The 23328-nt window shown below is 46.7% G+C and overlaps 2 protein-coding genes across 6 annotated transcripts in view; one reads left to right on the forward strand and one right to left on the reverse strand.

The window, feature by feature from the left end:
* Positions 1-503: 503 nt before the first annotated feature.
* Positions 504-12943, reverse strand: CCDC59 (coiled-coil domain containing 59). Of its 2 annotated transcripts, none has more exons than XM_064141662.1 (4): positions 12827-12943; positions 9071-9293; positions 4770-4869; positions 504-684 (listed from the first exon to the last, which is right to left on the reverse strand). In XM_064141662.1, exons 1-4 carry the CDS (start codon positions 12852-12854, stop codon positions 523-525), a joined length of 513 nt encoding a protein of 170 aa, XP_063997732.1. In that variant the 5' UTR covers positions 12855-12943; the 3' UTR covers positions 504-522. The 2 variants fall into 2 exon arrangements, with proteins under 2 accessions (XP_063997732.1, XP_063997723.1); XM_064141653.1 differs by lacking the exon at positions 12827-12943 and adding an exon at positions 11939-12130.
* Positions 12101-23328, forward strand: part of METTL25 (methyltransferase like 25) — a 38177-nt gene continuing 26949 nt past the window's right edge. For 3 of the 4 annotated variants that reach the window (XM_064141624.1, XM_064141633.1, XM_064141635.1), the window contains exons 1-3: positions 12101-12473; positions 17898-18062; positions 21469-21569. In XM_064141624.1, the coding sequence (XP_063997694.1) occupies positions 12215-12473; positions 17898-18062; positions 21469-21569 (525 nt within the window). In that variant the 5' untranslated portion in view covers positions 12101-12214. Of the gene's footprint in view, positions 12474-17693; positions 17805-17897; positions 18063-21468; positions 21570-23328 lie in introns of those variants that run through there. The other variant, XM_064141642.1, reaches the window with a different exon arrangement.

Below are 23328 nucleotides of genomic sequence, written 5' to 3' on the forward strand. Positions count from 1 at the left end.
ATTAGGAACAAAATCACAGAATCATAGAATCAAGCAGCTTGGAAGAGAGCTCCAAGCTCATCCAGTCCAACCTAGCACCCAGCCCTGGCCAAGCAACCAGACCATGGCACTAAGTGCCCCAGCCAGGCTTGGCTTCAACACCTCCAGAGATGGTGACTCCACCACCTCCCTGGGCAGCCCATTCCAATGCCAATCACTCTCTCTGGCAGGAACTTCCTCCTAACATCCAGCCTAGACCTCCCCTGGCACAACTTGAGACTGTGTCCCCTTGTTCTGTTGCTGGATGCCTGGCAGGAGAGCCCAACCCCACCTGTCTACAGCCTCCCTTCAAGTAGTTGTAGACAGCAATGAGGTCTGCCTTGAAATAGACATTTCAGGATAGGTATCCTCCACTGCTGGATTGATGGGATATATCAAGCCAATGACAAAAGTGATATGGATGTAAGACCTTACTTATTAAAAGTAACTCAATAAACTGTCCAGAGGTAACTCAGAATCTGCAATTAACACGTATACAGAGGTTTATGTATTTTGTTGTATTTTCTGAAGCAGAAACTCCACTTGTAAGTTTAGATTTGGCTGTCCTCTTTTTGTCTTCTTACTCAATACTTTATAAGCTTCCATTTTCTTTTGCTTGTACAGCCGCTGAGCTTCTTCTCTTTGTTGCCTTCTTTTTTCTGCTTCCTGAAATAGAACAGATGTGATTATGAAATCATGAAATACTTTCTGTAACCATGAAGCTCTATATAAGCAACAACACTTATTTTTGCAAAGATACTGGTGATTAGATAAGACACTGACACTAGAAACACCATTACTCTTAGCAGCTTAATCAGGAAGCTCTCTGAATGCATACTGCATCAAAAGATTATACTGCCTAACGCCCCAAGAAGAGAGACAAGTTGTCTTTGGCAGAACATCCTACGGTAAGGTTTGTAGCTAAAACATGTACTGCTTCCTTTCTGTGAAATTAGCTCCTTGACTTTCCTCCTTAAATGACAAAATGGCAAGAATTTTACATTTTTCCTCCTGAGTGTAAGAAAGAGAGCAGCTCCCACGTAAATGTCTTGACAATCCAGATGCGCTAGCATCTGCATGGGACGTGGGGCATACCCAGAGTTAGAAGTTGGGCAGGTTTGTGATACTAGGACAGCACTATGTCCTGGAAGGGCATAAATTCTGCCAGGCCGGTTTAACCATTGCTCTCCTCCTCCTGTTGCAGGTCCGGGAACAGAGTGAGATGAGCGAACAATAGGGGCAAACCCTTGAGGGCTAGAGTCTTAACACCATGTGTCAGGTGTCTTGTGCTGCCCCTCGACGTGCCTGCGTGGTCACACAAGGCAGGGAGCTTTGAATTCAATGATGCTACTGCCTATTGGCCAGTTTCATTTTCAAACTGATGTATTTAACGGGGGGTGATTTAGAAACTGCCTTTCTGCACTGACCCTCCACCAGGAGCAGCACTCTATTCGCTGCTTGTTAACTGGGAATCACGGCGGCCACATGTATGCAGCTTGCTCTAGCTCAGCAGCAGCAACTCAGTTCTTCTTCCTTCTGCCTGGAAAGTTTTGTATTTTACCTCGGGACCATTATCGTGAGTTTTGGGAGCGTCTTTGTACAGGAGATTTATTCAGGGACACAAAGTATCGTGAGTACATCTGCTGGAATTAATGCAAAGGCTTCATAAGCATAGTTAGAATTTTTCCTGTTTTCATGTTCCTATTTTCCAAGATCTTATTGTTTCAACTGTTTAATTCCATGCTGCTCCTTGCTGTTGACCAAAACGCCAAAGGATCTCAGGGAATTTCCCCAATTTTTAAAATATTATTAATAAAATTAATATTCATACAGAAATCAATATTCATAACCAATGATGAATTTCTACGACATGCTAGAAGCAGCATCATCTAGGGCAACATAATCAGCACCGAATTATTAGTGACATGTCCTCTTCAAAGCAACACAGACTGCTATCTATCTCTGCTAGGAGAGAGAAAAACCAGCGGTGAAATCTGACTAATTGTTCTGCGTTGAGGGGACAGCACAATATGCAAGCAAACTGGTAACGGAGATGCTTACGCCATCGGAGTAATCACCACAGCCTAATGCGCACTTTCCAGCAAACACCTTACACCTCCTTCTCTTACGCTGTGATTTGAACACCTAATGTGGACAACATGCACTAAAAGAAAACCAGCTAGCTTCCTTCACTTCTTTCATGTCCTGTTGAAACATGCAAGGCATCGCAATCAGACTGAAGGACTGCTTCAATTCATTTGGATGATTTCTGCTCCAGGCTTATTCTTTGAAGAGCAGTGCTATGCTGACCACAAAGGCAAGTGTTTCTGCAGAATGGACAGATGACAGTTCAGCAATTACATTTTTGGTTTCCATGGCACTGATAGTTTCTGTGATGTAGCATATAAAAATCAAATAGAAATAATCCAAGAAAATATTTCCAAATAAAAATCTATGAGGCTTTGGGTGGGAGGAACCCAAAACCTGCAAAGATAATACCTCTCCAGTCAGAATGCTTGACTTATTTTACTGTAACAATGAGTAGCAATATTCATTCCCTTTTTCTTGTTTTTTTTTCTCCCTATTTGAGCCAGACTTATGGTTACATGTAATTCATGTGCTATCTAATATTTTATTCTGTTCAGCATACTGGTGTAAAAAAACATCCACTGAAGCTATCAACCAAATGCTTGCTTAAAGAAAGAACTTTCATCTTACCTCAACAGCTGTAATTGACATTTTTTCTGATCTCTACTAAATCATGTCTTTCTTTATACAATGCAGACACTGAAACTGTGCCTTTATGATGATTTCTTTTTCCACAATAAACAGCAGCAAATCCAGTGTCTGCTAACATACACCAGGTTAAAGCCATCCAGAGGGACCTGGGCAGGCTGCAGAGGTGTGCCCAGGCCAACCTCATGAAATTCAACAAGGCCAAGTGTAAGGTCCTGCACCTGGATCAGTGTAATCCCAAGCACAGATACAGGCTGGGTGGGGAATGGCTGAGAGCAGCCCTGGGGAAAAGGACTTGGAGTCTGGGCTGATGAAAAACTCAACAGGAGCCTGCAGTGGGAGTGCAGCCCAGACAGCAACCCTGTGCTGGGCTGCAGCAAGAGCAGTGTGGGCACAGGGCAAGGGAGGGGATTCTGCCCCTTGGCTCTGCTCTCCTCAGACCCCACCTGCAGTCCTGGGTGCAGTTCTCGAGCCATCAACCCAAAAAGGACATGGAACTGTTAAGTGTGAGTCCAGAGGAGGGCCACAAAGATGCTCAGAGGGCTGCAGCAGCTCTGCTATGAGGACAGGCTACAAGAGTTGGGGCTCTGCAGCCTGGAGAAGAGAAGGCTTCGAGGAGACCTTATAGTGGCCTTCCAGTATCTGAAGGGGACCTACAGGAAGGCTGGGGAGGGACTATTGACAAGGTCTTGTAATGACAGGACAAGGGGTAATGGGTTTAAACTGACAGAGGGGAGATTTAAACTAGATGCTAGGAAAGGGTTCTTTACAATGAGCATGGTGAGACACTGGCACAGGTTGCCCAGGGAGGTTGTGGCTGCTCCCTCCCTGGAGATGTTTAAGGCCAGGCTGGATGAGGCCTTGAGTGACCTGTTCTAGTGGGACATGTTCCTGCCGATGGCAGGGGGTTGGAGCTGGACGATCCTTGAGGTCCCTTCCAACCTAAACCATTCTATGAATGGTTCTCTATTCTATGTAACCATCACACCAGCATACCACATAATTGATGACTTTTACCGTGGCACTTAGCTACTGTTTGGATTAACTGAACATAATGAATAAGACAGAGGCTGTTGACACCTCCCCTCAGGCAAGTCTTACATGCTCTTGAAACAAAATCCCCTGCAGGCTTGCTGGGTTTTTGTTTGTTCCTACTTTTTCTAAGTAAGCTGAACATAACATTGATTTCTTTTAGCATGATCTGTATCTAATATTCATCAAAGAAACTCTGAGTTCAACAACCATGTAGCTCATCCAGAATCACAGCTCAGCTTGCATAAGACTACTCCAGTTTTCAATACAGCTAAACTGAAGAAACAATGCTTTATCCAGCTTTCTGTTTATGCAATATTTACACAGTAGTTACTGAAGCTTTGTCAGCAAGTTACACAACTTCTGCAATGCTACAGTATGTGCCATTTTATGCTGCAACAACGTACTGGGAGAAAACAAAAGCTATTAAACTAGGATGTTTTAAGGTAGTAAGTAACTCACTTAAGTTATTAAATAACAGTATTAAGATATGCCCTGTAAGTCCCACTAAACACAAACAAGATAAAAATTGCTATTTTGAATATGGATACTATTTAGTAGTTTTACTGCTGGCCAAAGTGCAAAATAAAGACTGCACTAAGGAAATACTGTAAGAAATAGGAAAGATATTTCACTTTTCATTGCAAGATGACAGTATTGCTATTAATTCTCCTTCTATTGCATTTAAGAGGTCTAGTATAATCCACTGAGATACACCAATCAAGATCTATGTTTTTTGGAGAAACCAGCTGATGTAATGGCATTATGCTAACAGCAACTGCAATACAAAAATAGTAAGAACAAAGAGAATGTTAACTTTGAACACCTCCATGCCTGAATATTACTGTCAAGTTGAAGGAAATTGAAATACCAATACCTACGCTGCTCTCCTATGGTCCTATTTGTGTCCAGGATACTTGACAGGAAATGGTATTAATGTAGTCTTTGTCTATAATCAAGAAATATCTCTGTTTAATATTTACCTCTTTCTTTCTAGCACGTTCAGCCTTTATTTTCTCATATTCTTCTTTTGCCTTCTGATTGGCTGTTTTCTTCTTGAAGTTCCCTTCAGTTACCACTGACCTGTAAAGAACAGCACGTATACCTCAGATGTGGACTGTGGCCAAGCAGACATAGCCACATAATCCCCCAGTGACTGCAGAATCAGAGCAGTCTTTCATATTTTTTTTTTGCATTTTGGGGGAAGTTAATTAGAAATGCATATTTCAGAATGGATACCTATTTGCATCTCTCTTACTTAGCACCATTAAGTGTCGTAGAGCAAGCAGCTAGCATTGAAAACACAGAAAACTAAACTTTTCCAATGCTGAGTAAAGTGAAGGTTGGACTGCACACAGCTTTTAGTAACACACATGTTTTATCTGATGGATCTTCAAGTGGATGGTATTTTGTGAAGTTTAAAGAGTGCCTAAAAGAGTGCCCCCCCCCCATCATATGAGCTCTTGAGAGCTAGGAAAAAAATTAATTTATAGCTGTACTATTTCTTTCTAGTTCCAGCATATGGATGCAACTGCAGAGACAGGAGTACAGCCTGCTGTTAGCAGCCTGCCAGAGAAGTCAGACATGGGTCTGACATGGCAAGGTGAAAAAGCACTGTAGTAATGATGTCTTTCTGAAAGTTTCTTCCTGAAGGACATGGCACATCACGCTCCTTGACATTCTGAAATTACAAACTGAAACCATGTCTCTTCCAAATGTCAGTACAAAAAAATGCCCATAACTGTTCCAAATTAAACCAGTAAAAGAGTAACAGTGCCATTTTCTGGCATTTCCTGTCACGCCACTTGTGAGTGGATTTCTCTGGCTCCGCAATTCTATTTTTCTTCTGAATCACAACAAAGTCATTAACAGTGCAGTAGCAAAGACATTTCACACTTGAAAAACATAAGCCTTGCTAAATATTTAACAATTGTCCACAAAATATTTTTGATTCCTCTACTACACCACAAAAAGCTGAAAATTAGCCATCATCATTTCTGAACTTTCAGATAGATGATCCAAAAGGAAAGAGAAAACATTTGCTCTCACTTCAGAAATACTCTTATGGAGAGTAAGTCCTTGCTTTATTCTTGTCTCCATCTCGTGGCAATACCTTACCATCTCAAGCATCACACTACTGCAACTGCTAAGCATGCTGAAGGTAGAATTACCTAACAAAGTCTTCTTTTACATTCCCTTAGAGCACTGAAGTCTACCTTACAGTCTCTACACATCACTCCACCCCACAGATTAGCAGTCACATTTCTGCAGAATTATGACTTGTGGTTTATAATCACAATCATCATAGTTCAAGAAAAAAACAAACTCTCCTGTTAAAAGAAAAATAGCAGTTCTGTTTCAGACATCCTCGTAAACCTGCCTATTCCAGACAAAACTCTGCTTTTATCCTACTGCCTTTCCTTCCTCTCCTGGGCATTCATCCCAGGAAATTCAAAGACTTATCCCACCCCTTGTAATGAGTGTGACTGTGCCTGAATGCTGTTTAAAAACACTGCTATCTATGACAGTGTCAGATCTGAGTGACCGTGCTTTTCGTTTTAGTGACATATCTAACCAAGCCTTCAGACGCAGTTACAGTCACACAGGTGTGAGAGTCTAAATCCTCTCTTGTTCATCAACAAAGATAAAGATTGCCTTTGTTAACTTCCGGGGCTCAGACTCGGTGCTTGGCCTAAAGCTCAAGGATGCAAATCAACAGACAACACCTTGGAAACTCCTGGACCTCAGCCTGGCTGGAATGCCCTGGATGCCTACATCTTATCTCAGCGACCCCCAAGGGAAAAGGCTTCTGTCCATTCAGAGTATGGACAGGTACAGCCAGGGAGGGGGCGGAGGCCCTCTCCCCGGTGGCGCCGGACCCCTGCGAATGCATGAGGATACACAGGAAGAGTTCCTGGGGAGCTGCAGCTGGACACCGAGCAGAGAACTGTATAAAAGGCAGGAGGATGCCTGCCAAGGGTGGCACTCCCACCGGACCACTAAGGACGGACCACCACCAGAGCTGCAGCACCAGAAGAACCCCTGAGGAGCTCCACAGATCATCCCTGGGCCACGCAGCCGTCTCTCTCTCTCCCCTCCACCTGCGACTGAGGGTAACATGATCACAGCTCTTTTCCTTCCCTGCTCCTTCTTCTCTTCTCCATCGTTCTCTTTAACTTTCTCTTTCCCCTTCCCTCTCTCCCTCTGTTTTGTCCAACCTTATCCTTTAATAAATAGTTTCGTGGTGATTTATGGTCTCACGTGCACCTTAATTTCACAACAGGGAAATCCATAAGAACAGATCTTGCTCCTCTGGACAGAGATATTGCTAATCTCTGTTCTCTGGACCTTGACAACAGGGGGAAAATAGTCTAAGTTGTCTGACACTTGTTAGACCACAAGCGAGAAACTCCATTTGACTTCTTCCAGTTATGATTATAAAGCAAAACAAAACAACTCCCCAACGTCACTGTCAAATTATCATGGCATATTTGATCAAAAGCACTTTACTGCAATAAGGTTTTACCAAAACCTCCATTTCATATTTCTTTAAAGTTCATAGTTAAAATCCCCCCCCAAATTAGCCACACCAACAAAGGGTAACAGTGCACAGAAAAATGTTGTCATGTGAAGACTACCAAATAGTCAAACTTGGAAAAGAAAGATAATCACTGAATCATAGGATCAACCAGCTTGGAAGAGACCTCCAAGATCATCCAGCCCAACCTAGCACCCAGCCCTGGCCAAGCAACCAGACCATGGCACTAAGTGCCCCAGCCAGGCTTGGCTTCAACACCTCCAGCCACAGCCACTCCACCAGCTCCCTGGGCAGCCCATTCCAATGCCAATCACTCTCTCTGACAACAACTTCCTCCTAACATCCAGCCTAGACCTGCCCTGGCACAACTTGAGACTCTGTCTGCTGTTGCTGGGTGCCTGGCAGAAGAGACCAACCCCACCTGGCTACAGCCTCCCTTCAGGTAGCTGCAGACAGCAATGAGCTCTGCCCTGAGCCTCCTCTGCTGCAGGCTGCACACCCCCAGCTCCCTCAGCCTCTCCTCACAGGGCTGTGCTCCAGGCCTCTCCCCAGCCTTGATGCCCTGCTCTGGACACCTTCCAGCACCTCAACATCTCTCTTGAATTGAGGAGCCCAGAACTGGAAGCAGCACTGCAGGTGTGGCCTCAGAAGTGCTGAGCACAGGGGCAGAAGAACCTCCCTTGTCCTATTGCCCACACTGTTCCTGATCCAGGTCAGGATGCTATTGGCTCTGCTGCCCACCTGGGCACAATGTTGCCTCTCTACCAGCACCCCCAGGGCCCTCTCTACCTGTCTGCTCTCAGCCACTCTGTCCCCAGCCTGTAGTGCTGCTTGTGGTTGTTGTGGCCAAAGTGTAGAACCCTGCATTTGTCCTTGTTCAATCTCATCCCATTGGCCTCTGCCCACCCATCCAGCCTGTCAAGGTCCCCCTGCAGGGCTCTCCTACCCTCCAACAGATCCACAGCTGCTCCTAGCTTGGTGTCATCTGCAAACTTGCTGATGGTGAATTTAATCTCCTTGTCCAGATCATCAATAAAGACACTGTACAGGACTGTGCCCAGCACTGATCCTTGGGGCACACCAATAGTGACAGCTGCCAGCTGGATGTGGCACCATTCACCAACACTCTCTGGGCCAGGCCCTCCTGCCAGTTCCTGACCCATATCAGAGTGAATGTTTCTGAAAAGTGACAGTAATTTAAAAATACTGATAATTCAGAAGCAAACTCTGCAGACTCAGAAGCACACTACTCAAAAAGCAGGCTCTTGTCTTTGTAGACATGGCAAAAAATTGGCCAACTACTTAGTGCTTTTGGACTGAATTCCTTAGAGTACAACGATAACTGCAGAATCAAGCCCTAAACGCCATCGATTTTGCTTTCTGCTTTTGACACAAACACAACCAACTTACGTGTAAATTTTCTAACAATCAGGAAAAATATTTAAGATCCATTAGCATTCTTTTAGTAAACCAAATCATCATACTTAAGTCCACATAAGCATAAAACACAATTTCACTGTGAGGGTGACACAGCACCCTCACTGCCCAGGGCAGTTGTGGAGTCTCCTTCTCTGGAGATATTAAAACCCTGCCTGGATGTATTCCTCTGTGATCTACTCCAGGTGATCGGGGGTTGGCCTAGATAATTTTTCGAGGTCCCTCCCCATACCTAACGTTCTGTTAGACCTAAAATATTTAATGATGGTAACAAGTACTTGGGTTTAGAGACTAATTTTAAAAACTTACTCTACGGCTTTGTTCATTTTTTCTTCTGATAAAACTGAATCATCTGGAGCCCTGCGCCGTTTCTTAAGCATTTCTTCCTCAGCTAGGTAAAGATGTTTCAAGTGGTCTGGGTATGTTTCAGTAAACTGATCACCTTGCTGTGAATCTGCCCTTCTTCCCTTCTTCAAAAACTTTCTGTATTGTCTTTCAATTTTCTGTTTTCTCCGAAATGCAAATCCTCGTCCTGAAAACGTAAGAAAAAGGGAGTTAAGTACACCTGCACTGAAGCAGTAATAAACCACTTCCATTTCAAAACAGAGAAAGCCACTACTTGTGCTTATTTTAATGAAGATTAATTAAAAGTTCAAGGGAAAAAATATTGTTAGAAAGCTGTTCCTTACTGCAGCATTGCAGCTTGCATAGGTTCACTGAAAATTACTGCCTAAACCCTTGAGAGAACGTGCAAACATCCCACTCAATGCACACTCTGCATCATACACCTTTGCCAATGCCCTTCAAATCCAAAGAAAAGAGGTATTAACCTATCAGTTCTCTCCTGCTTTAGATAACTTCACAAGCAATATCAAAGCAGGTTCCAAAATTGCATTCTAAATACAGGCTGAAGCAGAGAGTGCTTTGTGGTGCAGAGCCTCAAAGACAATTAAGGGAATGGAACATCTCTCTTACGAGGAGAGCCTGAGGGAGCTGGGGCTCTTTAGCCTGGAGGAGACTGAGAGGTGACCTCATCAGTGGTTATAAATATGTAAGGGAACAGTGCCAGCAGGCTGGAGCCAGGCTCTGCTGGCTGATGCCCGATGACAGCACAAGGGGCAATGGCTGGAACTGAGGCATAAGAAGTCTCATTCAAACATGAAAAATAATTTTTTTCCCTGTGAGGGTGCCAGAGCCCTAGCACAGGCTGCCCAGGAGGGCTGTGGAGTCTCCCTCTCTGGAGATATTCAAAACCCACCTGGATGCATTCCCGTGTGATCTGGTCTAGGTGATCCTGCTCTGGCAGGGGGGTTGGACTGGATGAGCTTTTGAGGTCCCAGCCCCTGACATTCTATGATTCTATACTGGCTGCACAAGTAGCCTACAACTGCAATGCTATAGGGGAAAAAAAGAAAAACTAAACCACTGTATCATACTGTATTAACATTCCTTTACATTTTTTCACACAAAAACTATTTTAACTGCAGCTACTTTCTTTCTACACCTGTCCAGGAAGTGCTTTGCATAGAATCAACCAGGTTGGAAGAGACCTCCAAGATCATCCAGTTCAACCTAGCACCTAGTTCTTGCCAATGATTTAGCAGTAAGCGAAACATCAGATAATTGTTGTTTCAGTCTGTACATAATTATATAACCACTTATTCATCATAAGTTACAGGTTTTTATCTGAATATGCCATTTTTTTTTCTCTTGCATTAGACTTAAGAGGTACTGTTATAGTAATAACAAGGGAGTTTCTCATGGCAAAGAAGTCCAAATTAGATCCAACTTGGAATCTCTCTCAACTGTTGAACATTTTTAGAAAAGGGTTGCAAAAGATGCTGCTCATTTCTTTATCGGAACTAACTGCCAATAGAATCACAGAATAGAACCACAGAATCAGGCAGGGTTGGAAGGGACCACAAGGAGCAGCCAGTTCCAACCTCTCTGTCACAGGCAGGGACACCCTACCCTAGAGCAGGCTGCACACAGCCTCAGCCAGCCTGGCCTCAAACACCTCCAGCCATGGAGCCTCAACCACCTCCCAAGCCAATCCATTCCAGCCTCTCACCACTCTCCTGCTCAACAACTTCCTCCTCACCTCCATTCCCCCCAGTCCTGTCACTATCTGACACCCTAAAAAGTCCCTCCCCAGCTTTTTTGTAGCCCACTTCAGATCCTGGAAGGCCACAAGAAGATCACCTGGGAGCCTCCTCTGCTCCAGCCTGCACAGCCCCAACTCTTTCAGTCTGTGCTCACAGTAAAGCCACTGCAGTGCTCTGAGCATCCTCCTGGCCCTGCTCTGGACACACTTCAGCATCTCCACAGCCCTCTTGGAATGGGGGCTCCAGAACTGGCTGCAGTACTGCAGGTGGGGTCTCAGCAGAGCACAGCAGAGGGGGAGAATCACCTCCCTGGCCCTGCTGGCCACACTTCTCCTGCTGCAGCCCAGGCTCTGCTTGGCTTTCTGGGCTGCAAGTGCACACTGCTGGCTCCTGCTGAGCTTCTCCTCCAGCAGCACCCCCAAGTCCCTCTGCTCAGGGCTGCTCTCCAGCCACTCACTGCCCAGCCTGGATTTGTGGTTGACATTGCCTCGACCCAGACGAAGGACCTTGCACTTGGCCTTGTTGAACCTCCTGAGGTTGGCTTGTGCCCACCTCTGCAGCCTGTCCAGGTCCCTCTGGCTGGATCCCTGCCCTCCAGCCTGGCTGCTGCACCACACAGCTTGGTATCGTATAGCCTGAACCTGTTTCCAAATATTCTCCTACCTTAAACATACAGCTCCACAAAAAACTGTTAACAGAGAGCCCTTTAACAGAGACCTGTGACTACCCAGGCCGAGCACACCACCGAGCAAACGTCTGCTGCTGCTGCGAGGTCCGGGAGCCCCAACCCACACAGGGCCGTCGCCAGCTAGCCTTGCAGCCGCCGGCAGCGCATCGCCACGGAGAGCCCCTCGCCCACAACAGACCCCTCGCGTAACGTGACAGTAAGCACACGTCCCCGGGCGCCGACTGAGGGCGGGTAGGTTCAGCCTAGCCGGATCGCCAGGACCAAGCCCGCGCGTTGCCACGACGGGAGGCCCTGGACTGTGGGTCGTGGGGCCGAGCCAGGCCTCCCTGACCGTGTTCTCTCCCCCCATATGGCCACTTCACGCTGCTCCACCACCCGACTCACCCTCCTGGACGCTGCCCACGACGTCGCGCAGCAGGGCAGGTCTCCAGTGCCGCTTTCGGAGAGGCCGGCGGGCCGCCGCGCCTGCATCTCTCTCAGCCGCCGGCCGGCGCCGGCCGCTCCGAAAAGCCGCCATGGCTCTGCCAGCGTCACGCCGCCGGGCGACGTCACCGCCCCGCGCCGCCGCCCCTCGGCGCTCCGTTCGGGCGCTTGCGCAGCCGGCGGCAGCAGCGCGGCCCGCGGCCTGCCGAGCCGGGCGGGAGCGGAGGCCGCAGCGCTATGGCGCGGCCGCCCCGCGCGCTTCCGCCTCAGCTGCGGCCAGCGGCGGCGGCGGAGACGCTGCGGCGCGTGGCGCTGTTCCTGGAGCGCGCGCTGCCGCTGTGCCGCGCGCACACGGTGGAGTTCTACACGCGGGGGCTGTGGGAGCGCCTGGTGGCGCCGCGCCCTGCCGCCGTGCTGGAGGCGCTGCGCGCTGCCGGGCCGCTGACGGCGCCGCGCCCCCTCGCGGAGGCCTCCGGCCTTGCGGCGGCGCTGTGGGGTGAGTTGGGGCCGCGGGGCCGCCGGGGTGGGCTGGCCGCGGGCCTTGAGGGCCGCTGCGGTGGTGGGGGAGCCGTCGGAGCACGGTTCCGGTGGCGTTCGCGGCGCCGTTACTCAGGGAAGTGTGGCGGTCTCTCGTTGTCCCTAGGCTGTTTGGGCCACCTGCCAGCGGCTCTCCGCTTCCAGCTGCCTCATGCCGTGTAGGTGACACCGGCTTCTCTCCGTCTTAAAACCTCCTCATTGTCGTCCCATATAAAAAGAAAATGTATATCTATATTATTTTTTTTCCCATTTCTCCTTGCCTTATTAAACCAGGAGAATTTCACATCACTGTGCTGAGCTGCCTCTTTGTACCTTGTGCCTTCCCTCGCTGCTTTCCCATGGCCGTTTCCCTCGCTGTTGTCCCATGAGTCTGCCATCAGCTGGAGCCCTGTTAGGTTCTCCGTGCCCGTACTCGCACCAGCAACGCTCATCTTTTCCAGGGTAACACTGGAACCGGCACAGCTCAGATGAGGTGGAGCCGTGGTGGGAGAGATTGCACTTTAGGAGGCTCTTGCTAGTGACAGCCGCCTTGTTTTATAAATTCCCTCCTATTCCTTTAGACATGAAGTGAAAATTGTAATCACCAGGCCCCGCTTCTGACTAACTTCTGAAGATGCAAAACAAACCAAAAAGGACCTCTCTACCAGTGTTTAAAGATGTAAAGTCCTCCAGACTATGGAACTCTGGAAGCATGGAGGGCAGCTGGAAAAGGCTTCAATGTCGCTGTGATGGTTTGGGTGTTACCTGCTTCTTCTTAGTAAATCACCCAGACTAGACTCAGCTGGCTGGAAATTAAGGACTGAAGTTTTATACTTACAGCTGTGCACAATACACAAGCAGATATTTACAATATATACAGCTATGTACAAAACTGTTCAAGTTAAAGGTAACCCAGAAGCAACACCCCTCCCAGAAATCAGAGTCCCCAGGAGGGGCTCCAGAACCAAACCCACTTCAGCCTTCCTCTTTCTCTCCCTGCAGAAATAACCAGATCAACCCACGTATATCTCACATGATAAACCTGGAGATCTGAGGTGAGATGTCAAAAAGACAACAAGGAGGTTAGAGGAAAAAAGGATTAGATGGGATTAGAGTTAAGGCAGAGACAACCACAGAGACCAGACTGCCAGAAAGAAGGCACAGCCAGAGATGAGAGCTGAGCAGTCTGTGAGAAGTGTCTTATCTATATTTTGACTAGTTGAGTTTCTCAGCAGACAAATGGGTGATATAGGCTACTGTTGTGGTTTTTTTACTTACTTCTTACAGCTAAGGATTTAATTTCCCTGGGTAAAATATTCCAATTAGCCTCAAACCAGCACAGTGGCTTTTCTGTGTGCCTACAATAATGACCAGGTGGCAACAGAAGAGAGCAGTGTTGTTTCTGACAAGATCTATTTAAGAAGCACTTCGCTTTTACTAATTTAGTAATTTTGAAGTAACTCAGGTGGAGGCCAGCCCTGAAACTATGACTGAATTTACTGCAGTCCAAGTAGAAGGAAAACATTGCAGTAATATGCTTTCAGCCAGAGGCACCAAAATGAAAACAAAGCACCTGAAAGGCATGGTGTCTGGGGGCAGGGACGGAGCTCAAGCAGAGAGATCAGTTTCCAAACTAAGGTGAAATCTCTGACAGAGCACTTGGCTGAGAAAAACCTGCATCGTGCCAGAGCTCGTGGAGTTCAGATAGCTCTCACGTAGCGTTAGCTCTGAAATGTTATGCTAAATGACATGTGAGGAAGGCACATCAAGTGTAATGGAAGGAGGCACACAAAGTACCATGTGGAGCTGTGCATTTCTTGGCACAGAAGCTAAGATAATGATTTGGATTTGGAAGGAGATTGAAGAACTGCACAAGACTTGTCAAATTTCTCTCATGAATTTAAAGACCTTCAAAATCGTGACTGTAAGACTCATTTTTAAAGAATGGAGATATCTGGGGGGAAAATGCACACACAATTTATTTGTGCATGAGAAAGACTGAATTATGATTTTAGGAGAGAGATGGAAACGAGATTGGTCCAGTGAGCAAGCAAAAGTATTGGGGAGCAGGCGAGGAAAAAATGATCCAGTGTTTTTGACAATTAATGTCAGACTCAGGACTGCTGTAGAGCAATGGGACATACAATTACATGTAAATAGAAGCTGGAGCAAAACTTAATTATTAGATGGAGTCACCAGAAAGAGAACAGTAAAGAAAAATAACCCTGGTCTTACTTGTTTCTACAGGAAAGTCCATGAAGTGATTCAGACACTGAAGTGGTGGCTTGTAGAGCAGAAAATCAAGAAGGGAGAGTATTTTGTAGATTTAGAACTCATAAAATCATTTAGTGATCTGTATTTGAAGTGCATGTTACAGAACTTGATGTAAAAATCACTGGAACAAAACACCCAATTTATGGCCACAATGAGGCATGTGTTTTAGAAGGGTGTGAAACCTTCACATTTTGGCTAAAATATAACAGTTCTTTAATTTCTCTATGCATTACTTCTGCTCATAAAAAGAAAAAAAGTCTTTTTTCTTGCCTCAAATTCTAGAATGCAACATTTGGGAGGGTTTGAGACACTCAAAATTTCTCCAATACTGTAGCTAGATTGTAGGCACGGTAATGGAATACTTACTGATATGGTGGTTTGTGCCTGACCGATCTGCCCATCCGCTCATATGGTATAAATACATCATAGTAGAATATGAGTCTCAACACAACTGTGAACATTTGCTTATATTAAAAAATCAATGCCCTGTTAGCCTGTGTTGTAATTAGAACTGGGAGTCTGTGAGGAATAGTGTGGCCAGCAGGACCAGGGAAGTCCTGCCCTTGTACTCAGCACTGGTTAGGCTACACTGAGTGCTGTGTCCAGTTCTGGGCTCCTCAATTTAAGAAAGATGTTGAGGTGCTTGAACATGTCCAGAGAAGGGCACCAAGGCTGGTGAGGGGGCTGGAGCACAGCCCTATAAGCAGAGGCTCAGGGAGCTGGGGGTGTTTAGCCTGGAAAAGAGGAGGGTCAGGGCAGACCTTACTGCTCTCTACAACTACCTGAAAGGAGGCTGTAATCAGGTGGGGTTGGGCTCTTCTGCCAGGCACCCAGCAACAGAACAAGAGGACACAGACTCAAGCTGTGCCAGGGCAGTTTTAGGCTGGATGTTAGGAAGTTCTCCACAGCAAAAGTGATTGGCATTGGAATGGGCTGCCCAGGGAGGTGGTGGAGTCGCCATCCCTGGAGGTGTTTAAAAGGAGATCAGATGAGGCACTCAGTGCCATGGTTTATTTTATGTAGATGATAGGTTGTACTGGGTGATCTTGAAGGTCTTTTTCAACCAGGTTAATTCTGTGACTCTGTGACTTGGTATCAGTTTATCAACTTAAAGGCAACCAACCATTCATGTTTATGAAGATGTAAAGGGTGAGTGCCAAGAGGATGGAGCCAGGCTCTGCTCAGTGATGCCCAGTGACAGAACAAGGGGCAATGCATCAAAGTTGAGGCATAGGAAGTTTCATTTAAACATGAGGAAATATTTGTTCACTGTAAGGATGACAGAGCACTGGAACAGGCTGCCCAGGGGAGCTGCGGCGTCTGCCTCTCTGGAGATACTCAAGACCCACCTGGATGCAATCCTTTGTGATCTGCTCTAGGAGATCCTGCTCTGTCATGGGGGTTGGATTGGATGATATTTTCAGGTCCCTTCCAGCCCTTGACATTCTGTGATTGTGTGATTTTTCCAACCTGGATACAGGACCCTGCCATTGCTCTTGTTGACCCTGTTGAAGTTCAGCTGGGCTCACCTCCCCAGCTTGTCCAGGTCCCTTTGAATGCCATCCCATCCCTCTGGTGTATCAACAGCACCACTCAGCTTGGTGTCATCCACATAGTTGCTGATGGTGCACTCAACCTCACTGTATCACTGATAAAAATACTAAACAGTACTGGTGCCAGTGCAGCCCCCTGAGGGACACCGCTTGTCTACGATCTCCATCTGAACTTTGAGCCAAGGTAACGATGTTGCAGTACATCGCATTGCATGTTTTGTAAATCAGTTTCACAGGATATTTTCAGATACTAATCAGATTTCACTGTCATGATTATACAAAGGGTAGAAGCTGTGCTTTCAGTTGCACCCTACAGAAAAATTCCAGACCCGTTTTTAGATCAGGATGTTTTAATACATCGGAAAGCTGACATCTGCCTTAGTGCGTCTCGTTTGTCCTGTTGTTGCTGCAAATTGGACACAGGCACAGGAAAATCTGTGGTTAAGTATTTTCACATTTCACTGGAAGTTATTCTTTGTGCTACATTTCCAGCTTTTTTGGCATATGTTTCTCTCTGAAAACTCCTTTGCGAATGTATGGGCTGACTGGTTAAAGGACATAGTAGATTTCATCTTACGAGCAGCCAACGTAGAGTCATTTTGAGAAGAGTTTTTCGTTTTACATTAGATTTAGATTAGATTTTTAATATTCTTAAATAGTATGTCATCAGACAGCTGCCATTGCATGGTTTGAAGGCAAGCTTTGACAGCTTTCTTGGTTTAGTTGGCAAGCTGGAACAGCTATTTAAATTCGATGGGAGTGTTATTAGAGATGCTATAGTAGTGATCTCGTGTAAGACGCTACTAGTTCTCTTTGTGTTTTTTGTCCAGGTAATTGCATTAGGGGTTGCTACAGAATCACAGAAACATTCTGGTTGGAAAAGCCCCTCAGGATCAGCAGGTCCAAATATCTGTGCTAGTTTGAAGCTAGCTAGAATGTTTTGGTGAGAAGAATTAGGTGACAGGCTGTGAAAAGGAAACAGTGGTGATGGCTGCTGCACTCATAGGCTTGCTGAAATGGATAAGAACATAAATAGAGATAAGGAAGTTGCTCTTGGGCTCTGGGCTGCACTTCTCTCTCTAACCTGCTGTCTAACTAATCTGTCTGCTTCCTAATCCCCCCGGCCAACTCTCCAAACTCCCCTTGAGCGTAAGGCAAAGTCTGGGGTAAGGTAGAGGGGTGGGGAGAAGGTGGAAGGGTGGTAGGTAGCCCGGACTCAGGTTTCTGGGAGGGCTGCTGTGTTTCTGTGTTACTTTTTAACTTGTCTATTTCTGTCTGTGGTAACTACCTGCTTGTATCTTGTGCTGAGCTGTAAATATAAAGCTTCATTTCTTTAATTCCCAGCAGCTGAGTCTAGTCTGGGTGATTTTCTTAAGTGTGGGGTGGGTGGGGAACACTCCAACCATCACAAGGAGGAATACAGATGAAGAGAAAGACTGAGTTCTGCCGCTTATGAGACCAAAATGAACATTTACTTCTGACAGGTACCAAGCACTTACTGCTTTCAGTTCTCAGTACGCACTTAGAGAGATGTTAAGCACTATTTACAGAACCTTTGCTTTTTGTATTCCCAACAGATGATGACAAGTTTTCCAGTGTGTTTTGTGATGACTCTGAGAAGCTTATCAACGTACATTTGTTCACCCTGGCTGCTAAGTGTTATTCTTTGTCCAGTCTTGGAGTGTGTACCCCTTTAGAAGAAATGCTTGAAGCACTGAGAGGACACAATCAAGGAAAACCAGGTATATTTACATTTTCACTTAGTAGTTTTGGACTATGGGACCTGCAGAGATTGTATTCTGGAGAGCGGCTTGGCATCTTGCTTTGATTTTCATTTGTTCCTAGGTAGTTTCTGTATTACAGGATCACAGGCTCACAGGATGTTAGGGGTTGGAGATCATCAATTCCAACCCTCCTGCCAGAGCAGGACAATCCTATCTAACATAGGTCACAGAGGAACACATCCAGACAGGCCTTGAAAGGCTCCAGAAAAGGAGACTCCACAACCTTTCTGGGCAGCCTGTGCCAGTGCTCTGGGATCCTCACAGTAGAGAAGTTCCTCCTTGTGTTGAGGCAGAACCTCTTTTGCTGCAACTTATGCCCATTGCTCCTTGTCCTATCCCAGGGAGCAGTGAGCAGAGGCTGTGTCCTCACTCCTGGCAACCCTCAGATACTTATAAACATTTATCAAATCCCCTCTCAGTCTTCTCTTCTCCAGACTAAGCAGCCCCAGGTCCCTCATCCTCTCCTCATCAGCCATGCCCTCCAGTCCCCTCATCATCCTCGTAGGTGGTGGAGCTGCCATCCTTGGAGGTGCTTAAAAGGAGACTGGCTGAGGCACTTAGTGCCATGGTCTGGTTGATTGGCCAGGGCTGGGTGCTAGGTTGGACTGGATGAGCTTGGAGGTCGCTTTCAACCTGGTTGATTCTATGATTCTTGTCATGCAGAGTGGAGCATCAGGAATAGGGCAGTTGGTGAATATTTTGTTCTGTGTCTTGCAGGAGTGCTCCTCATCTGAGTAACTGGGGTTTGGGTTTGTGATGCAGTGATTATAAATTGTACTTCCTAGGAAAAATAAAGCATGTGCCAAATGCATACAGTGGTATTATAATTGAAAACCTTTGTGCTGAATTGGCAGTAGCTATCATTTAAATTAACTAATTGAAGTTCCTGGTAGGCCTTTGCCAGAAGCCAAATACCAAGTTACAGATTCATAATGTGCAAGTTGACAAATGAAAGACTTTCAACTTTACAATATTTTACATCTTTTGGCCTTCATTGTGCATTTCAGGAAATATATTCATTTCCTGACGTACTAAAGCTTGCAAGTCTGGAGAAGTAGAAGTCTGAGAAAACTGGGAATCTGTCCTGTGACCGTGGCGTGGTGGAGTTTAGTGTTCTACAGGGCAGAATCACAGCAACAAGTAGAATTGCAACCCTGGACTTCTGCAGAAGCTGACTTTGTGCTCCTCAGGGACATCCTGGCAGCAACCCCATGGGCTAAGGCTCTGGAGGGGAAAGGAGCCCAGGAAAGTTGGCTAATGTTTAAAGACCACTTCCTCCAAGCCCAAGCCAGGTGTGTGCCCCTGAGTGAAACATCAGGTAGCTCTGCTAGGAGACCTGCATGGTGGAACAAGGAGCTTCTGAAGGAAAGCTCAGGGAAGAAAGAAAATTACAATTCATGGCAGAAGGGATTGGTCACTTGGGAGAGCTATAGAGAAGTTGTCAGGGCTTGTAGGAAGGCAACAAGGAAGGCCAAAGCCCTCTTGGAACTGAAGCTGGCAAAGGAAGAGAACAAGAAAGGCTTCTTCAAATCCATCAGTAGGAAGAGGAATCCCAGGGAAGGTGTGGGGGCAGTGCTGAATGAGGAGGCAGCCTGAGAACTGAGGGTGCAGAGAAGGCAGAGCTGCTGAATGTCTTCTTTGCCTCAGTCTTTACACCTAAGGCTGAACTCCCCTATGGACTCTAGACCCTGGGTGAAGGAGAGGAAGCCTGGAGGAGGTATTGCTCCCCACTGGTCAGAGCAGACTGGGTCAGGGATCAGTTACACACATTGAACATTCACAAGTCCATTGGCCCTGATGAGCTGCACCCAAGGGTGCTGAGACAACTGCCTGAGGTTATCGCTGTGCCACTCTCCATCATCTTTGCCAAATGGTGGCAGGCAGGAGAGGTGCCTGGGGGCTAGAGCAGAGCCAATGGCACTGCAGTCTTCAAAAAGGGCAAAAAAGGTTCCAGGGAACTACAGACCAGGCAGCCTCACCTCCATCCCTGGAAAAACATGGAGTAGCTCCTGCTGGAGGGCATCTCAAGGCACTTGGCAGAGAAGAAGGTGATCAGGAGTAGTCAGCATGGATTTACCAAGGGGAAGTCCTGCTTGGCTAACCTGAGAGCATTCTGTGAGGACATAGCTGAATGGGTAGATGAAGGGAGAGCAGTGGATGTAGTCTGCCTTGGCCTTGGCAAGGCCTTTGGCACCGTCTGCCATGGGATCCTGGTGAGCAAGCTGAGGCAGTGTGGGATGGAAGAGCAGACAGTGAGGGGGGTTAGGAGCTGGTTGTGAGATAGAGTTCAGAGGGTGGTGATCAATGGTGCCAGACCCAGCTGGAGAGCTGTGACCAGTGGAGTCCTCCAGGGATCAGTGCTGGGGCCAGTCCTGTTCAATATCTTCATCAATGACACTGATGAGGGCACAGACAGAGTCTGCTCAGCAAGTCTGCTGATGACACCAAGCTGGGAGGCTTGGCTCATACAGCTGCAGGCTGTGCTGCCATCCAGAGAGACCTGAACAGACAGAGCTGGGCACAGAGGAACCAGATGAGGTTCTCCCTGTGTAGAGGGACCTGGGGGTGCTGGTGGAGAACATCCATGGCACAGCAATGTGCCCTTGTGGCCAAGAAGGCCAATGGGATCCTGGGCTGTATTGGGAGGAGTGTGTCCAGCAGATCAAGGGAGGTTCTCCTGCCCCTCTGCTCTGCCCTGCTGAGACCTCATCTTGAATACTGTGTTCAGTTTTGGGCTCCCCAGTTGAAGAGGGACAGGGCTTTCTCCAGTATTTCTTAATGAAGGTTAATGTGGCCCTTGTGCACCATCAGGTTGCTTGCATTGAGAACATGGGGTCCAGAAGTGCCTGGTGTGAGAGGAAGAAGCCAGCAGGGTGAATTTATCCTATTACAGGGCTTTTAACTGACACAAGAAGTGATAATTGCCGGAGTACTGCATGAGGAGTGCTCTCTGCCTCTGCAGCGTGTTTATGGCCAAGGTTAATACTTCTGCAGCACAGCCCTGTGAGGAGAGGCTGAGGGAGCTGGGGGTGTGCAGCCTGGAGACAAGGAGGCTCGGAGGGGACCTTATCACTGTCTATCGCTACCTGAAAGGAGGTTGTAGCCAGGTGGGTTTTGGTCTCTTGTCCCAGGCAACCAGTGACAGAATGATGGGACACAGTCTCAAGATGCCCCAGAGGAGGTTTAGGCTGGAGGTCAGGAAGAAGTTCTTGCCAGAAAGTGTGATCTGCTGTGGAAATGGGCTGTACAGGGAGATGGTGGAACCACTGTCGCTGGGAGTGTTTGAAAAGAGACTGGATGTGGCACTGGGTGCTGTGGTTTAGTTGATTAGATAATATGTGTTTATTATTTTATTCTGATACAGGTATCAAACCTGATGAGTTTATGAATAATAAGAAATCACATGAAGTGCAGGTAATGTCAGAGCTGGTAGACAACATGGCCAATTACTGTGGCATAAAACAGGTAAGAAAGCATTTTTTACTACATGTTCACAGCCTCACAGGCTCACAGGATGTTAGGTTGGAAGGGACCCAAGGAGATCATCCAGTCCAACCCCCCTGCCAGAGCAGGACAATACTATCTGACACAGATCACAGAGGAACACATCCAGACAGGCCTGGAAAGGCTCCACAGAAGGAGGCTCCACAACCTCTCTGGGCACCCTGTGCCAGGGCTCTGGGACCCTTACAGTCAAGAAATTCCCCCTTCTGCTGAGGTGGAACCTCCTGTGCTGCAGCTTACACCCCTTGCTCTTTGCCCTGTCCCAGGGAGCAGTGAGCAGAGCCTGTGTCCTCACTCCTGGCAGCCCTCAGATTATAAACATTTATCAAATCCCCTTTAAGTCTTCTCTTTTTCAGACTAAAAAGGCCCAAGTCTCTCAGCCTCTCCTCATCAGCCATGCCCTCCAGTCCCCTCATCATCCTCCTAGCCCTCTGCTGGACTCTCTCCAGCAGATCCCTGTCCCTCTGAAACTGGGGAGCCCAAATCTGAACACAGTATTCAAGATGAGGTCTCAGCAGAGCAGAGCAGAGGGGGAGGAGAACCTCCCTTGATCTGCTGGACACACTCCTCCTAATACACCCCAGGATCCCCTTGGCCTTCTTGGCCACAAGGGCACATTGCTGTGCCATGGTTAACTTGTTACCCACTAGAACCTCCAGGTTACTGTGTACCTTCAAATTTATTCACCTTTTTGTGTTTGAATGCATCATTGTTATATTCTGTCACTGTTGTTCTTATTTTTCCTGTAAATAACTGTAGCTAAAGACCAGTCCTAAGGCCAGAGCTGAAGGACAATTGTGTTTACAAATGCATTGTTCCAAAGGGGCTGCCTTTCAGTGAGTCATAATCATTGGATGACTTGTGAAAAATGCTAAGAAGTTATAATCTTGTATAAAAAGCAGCTAAAAATGGTACTGCTGTTTGTTATGCACAGGTAATGCCATGTTTATCAGGTTTTTGTTGCTGGTAATTTACCATGAGCATCAGCAGGAGAGCAAAACTTCATTCTCCTGTTGCGCACACCAGAGTGCTGCATAGAGACCAGAGCAGAAAATCTTCTTCTGGCATAGAAAGTTTAAATTGTTCTCTATTGTTTAGTGCTGTTCACCTTTATTTAGTATGGATTTAGATGTATCAAGTAGGAATTCAGTTACAGCTTTTGAGGAAAGACCAGATTAAGAAAAGATTTATGTAGCAGAGTAGCAGAAACGCCATTTGGTAGAACATGCATATATGGACACCCAACATTGTTACCACCCAGTGATTACTCTGTGAATTGGTCATTTCATACAACAGATGGCAAGTTCCTCCTCCTTGGATTCCTTTCTCAAATTTGTTTGTAATTTAACCCTTTTTTCCCCCAGGCGGCTATGATTGCACAGTGCATTACATCACTGTTGCATTAAAGCCTCGTAGGTGTTTACTTATGGATCGATAGTTGGCTTTGAGTACCATATTTCACATTCTATTAGACAAAAAGTACACCAATACCACTTCCTTGGTTTGCATGCATGTGAGCTCTTTCAGTATTAAACTGATAGAATCCATGGCTCAGACCTTTGCTGTGGTAAGGCTAAATTTTTAAGTATTGGGGTGAACTGAGTTATGTAATCATTTCAACTTCTATAATTCCATGGCAACCAGCAGCAGAACAAGGGGATGCAGCCTCAAGTTGTGCTGAAGGATGGAAGTTGTTGGCAGAGAGAGTGATTGGCATTGG

Source organism: Pogoniulus pusillus, chromosome 4, assembly GCF_015220805.1.
Source record: "Pogoniulus pusillus isolate bPogPus1 chromosome 4, bPogPus1.pri, whole genome shotgun sequence".
Lineage (NCBI taxonomy): Eukaryota > Metazoa > Chordata > Aves > Piciformes > Lybiidae > Pogoniulus > Pogoniulus pusillus.

Excerpts from the sequence above, each read along its gene's own strand:
- CCDC59 (XM_064141653.1), bottom strand. The coding sequence starts at position 12,071 with ATGGCGGCTTTTCGGAGCGGCCGGCGCCGGCCGGCGGCTGAGAGAGAT. Across the intron at positions 9,294-11,938 it reads CGTGGGCAGCGTCCAGGAGG|GACGAGGATTTGCATTTCGG; the intron begins GTGAGTCGGGTG and ends TTACGTTTTCAG. Across the intron at positions 685-4,769 it reads AACGTGCTAGAAAGAAAGAG|GAAGCAGAAAAAAGAAGGCA; the intron begins GTAAATATTAAA and ends GTTCTATTTCAG.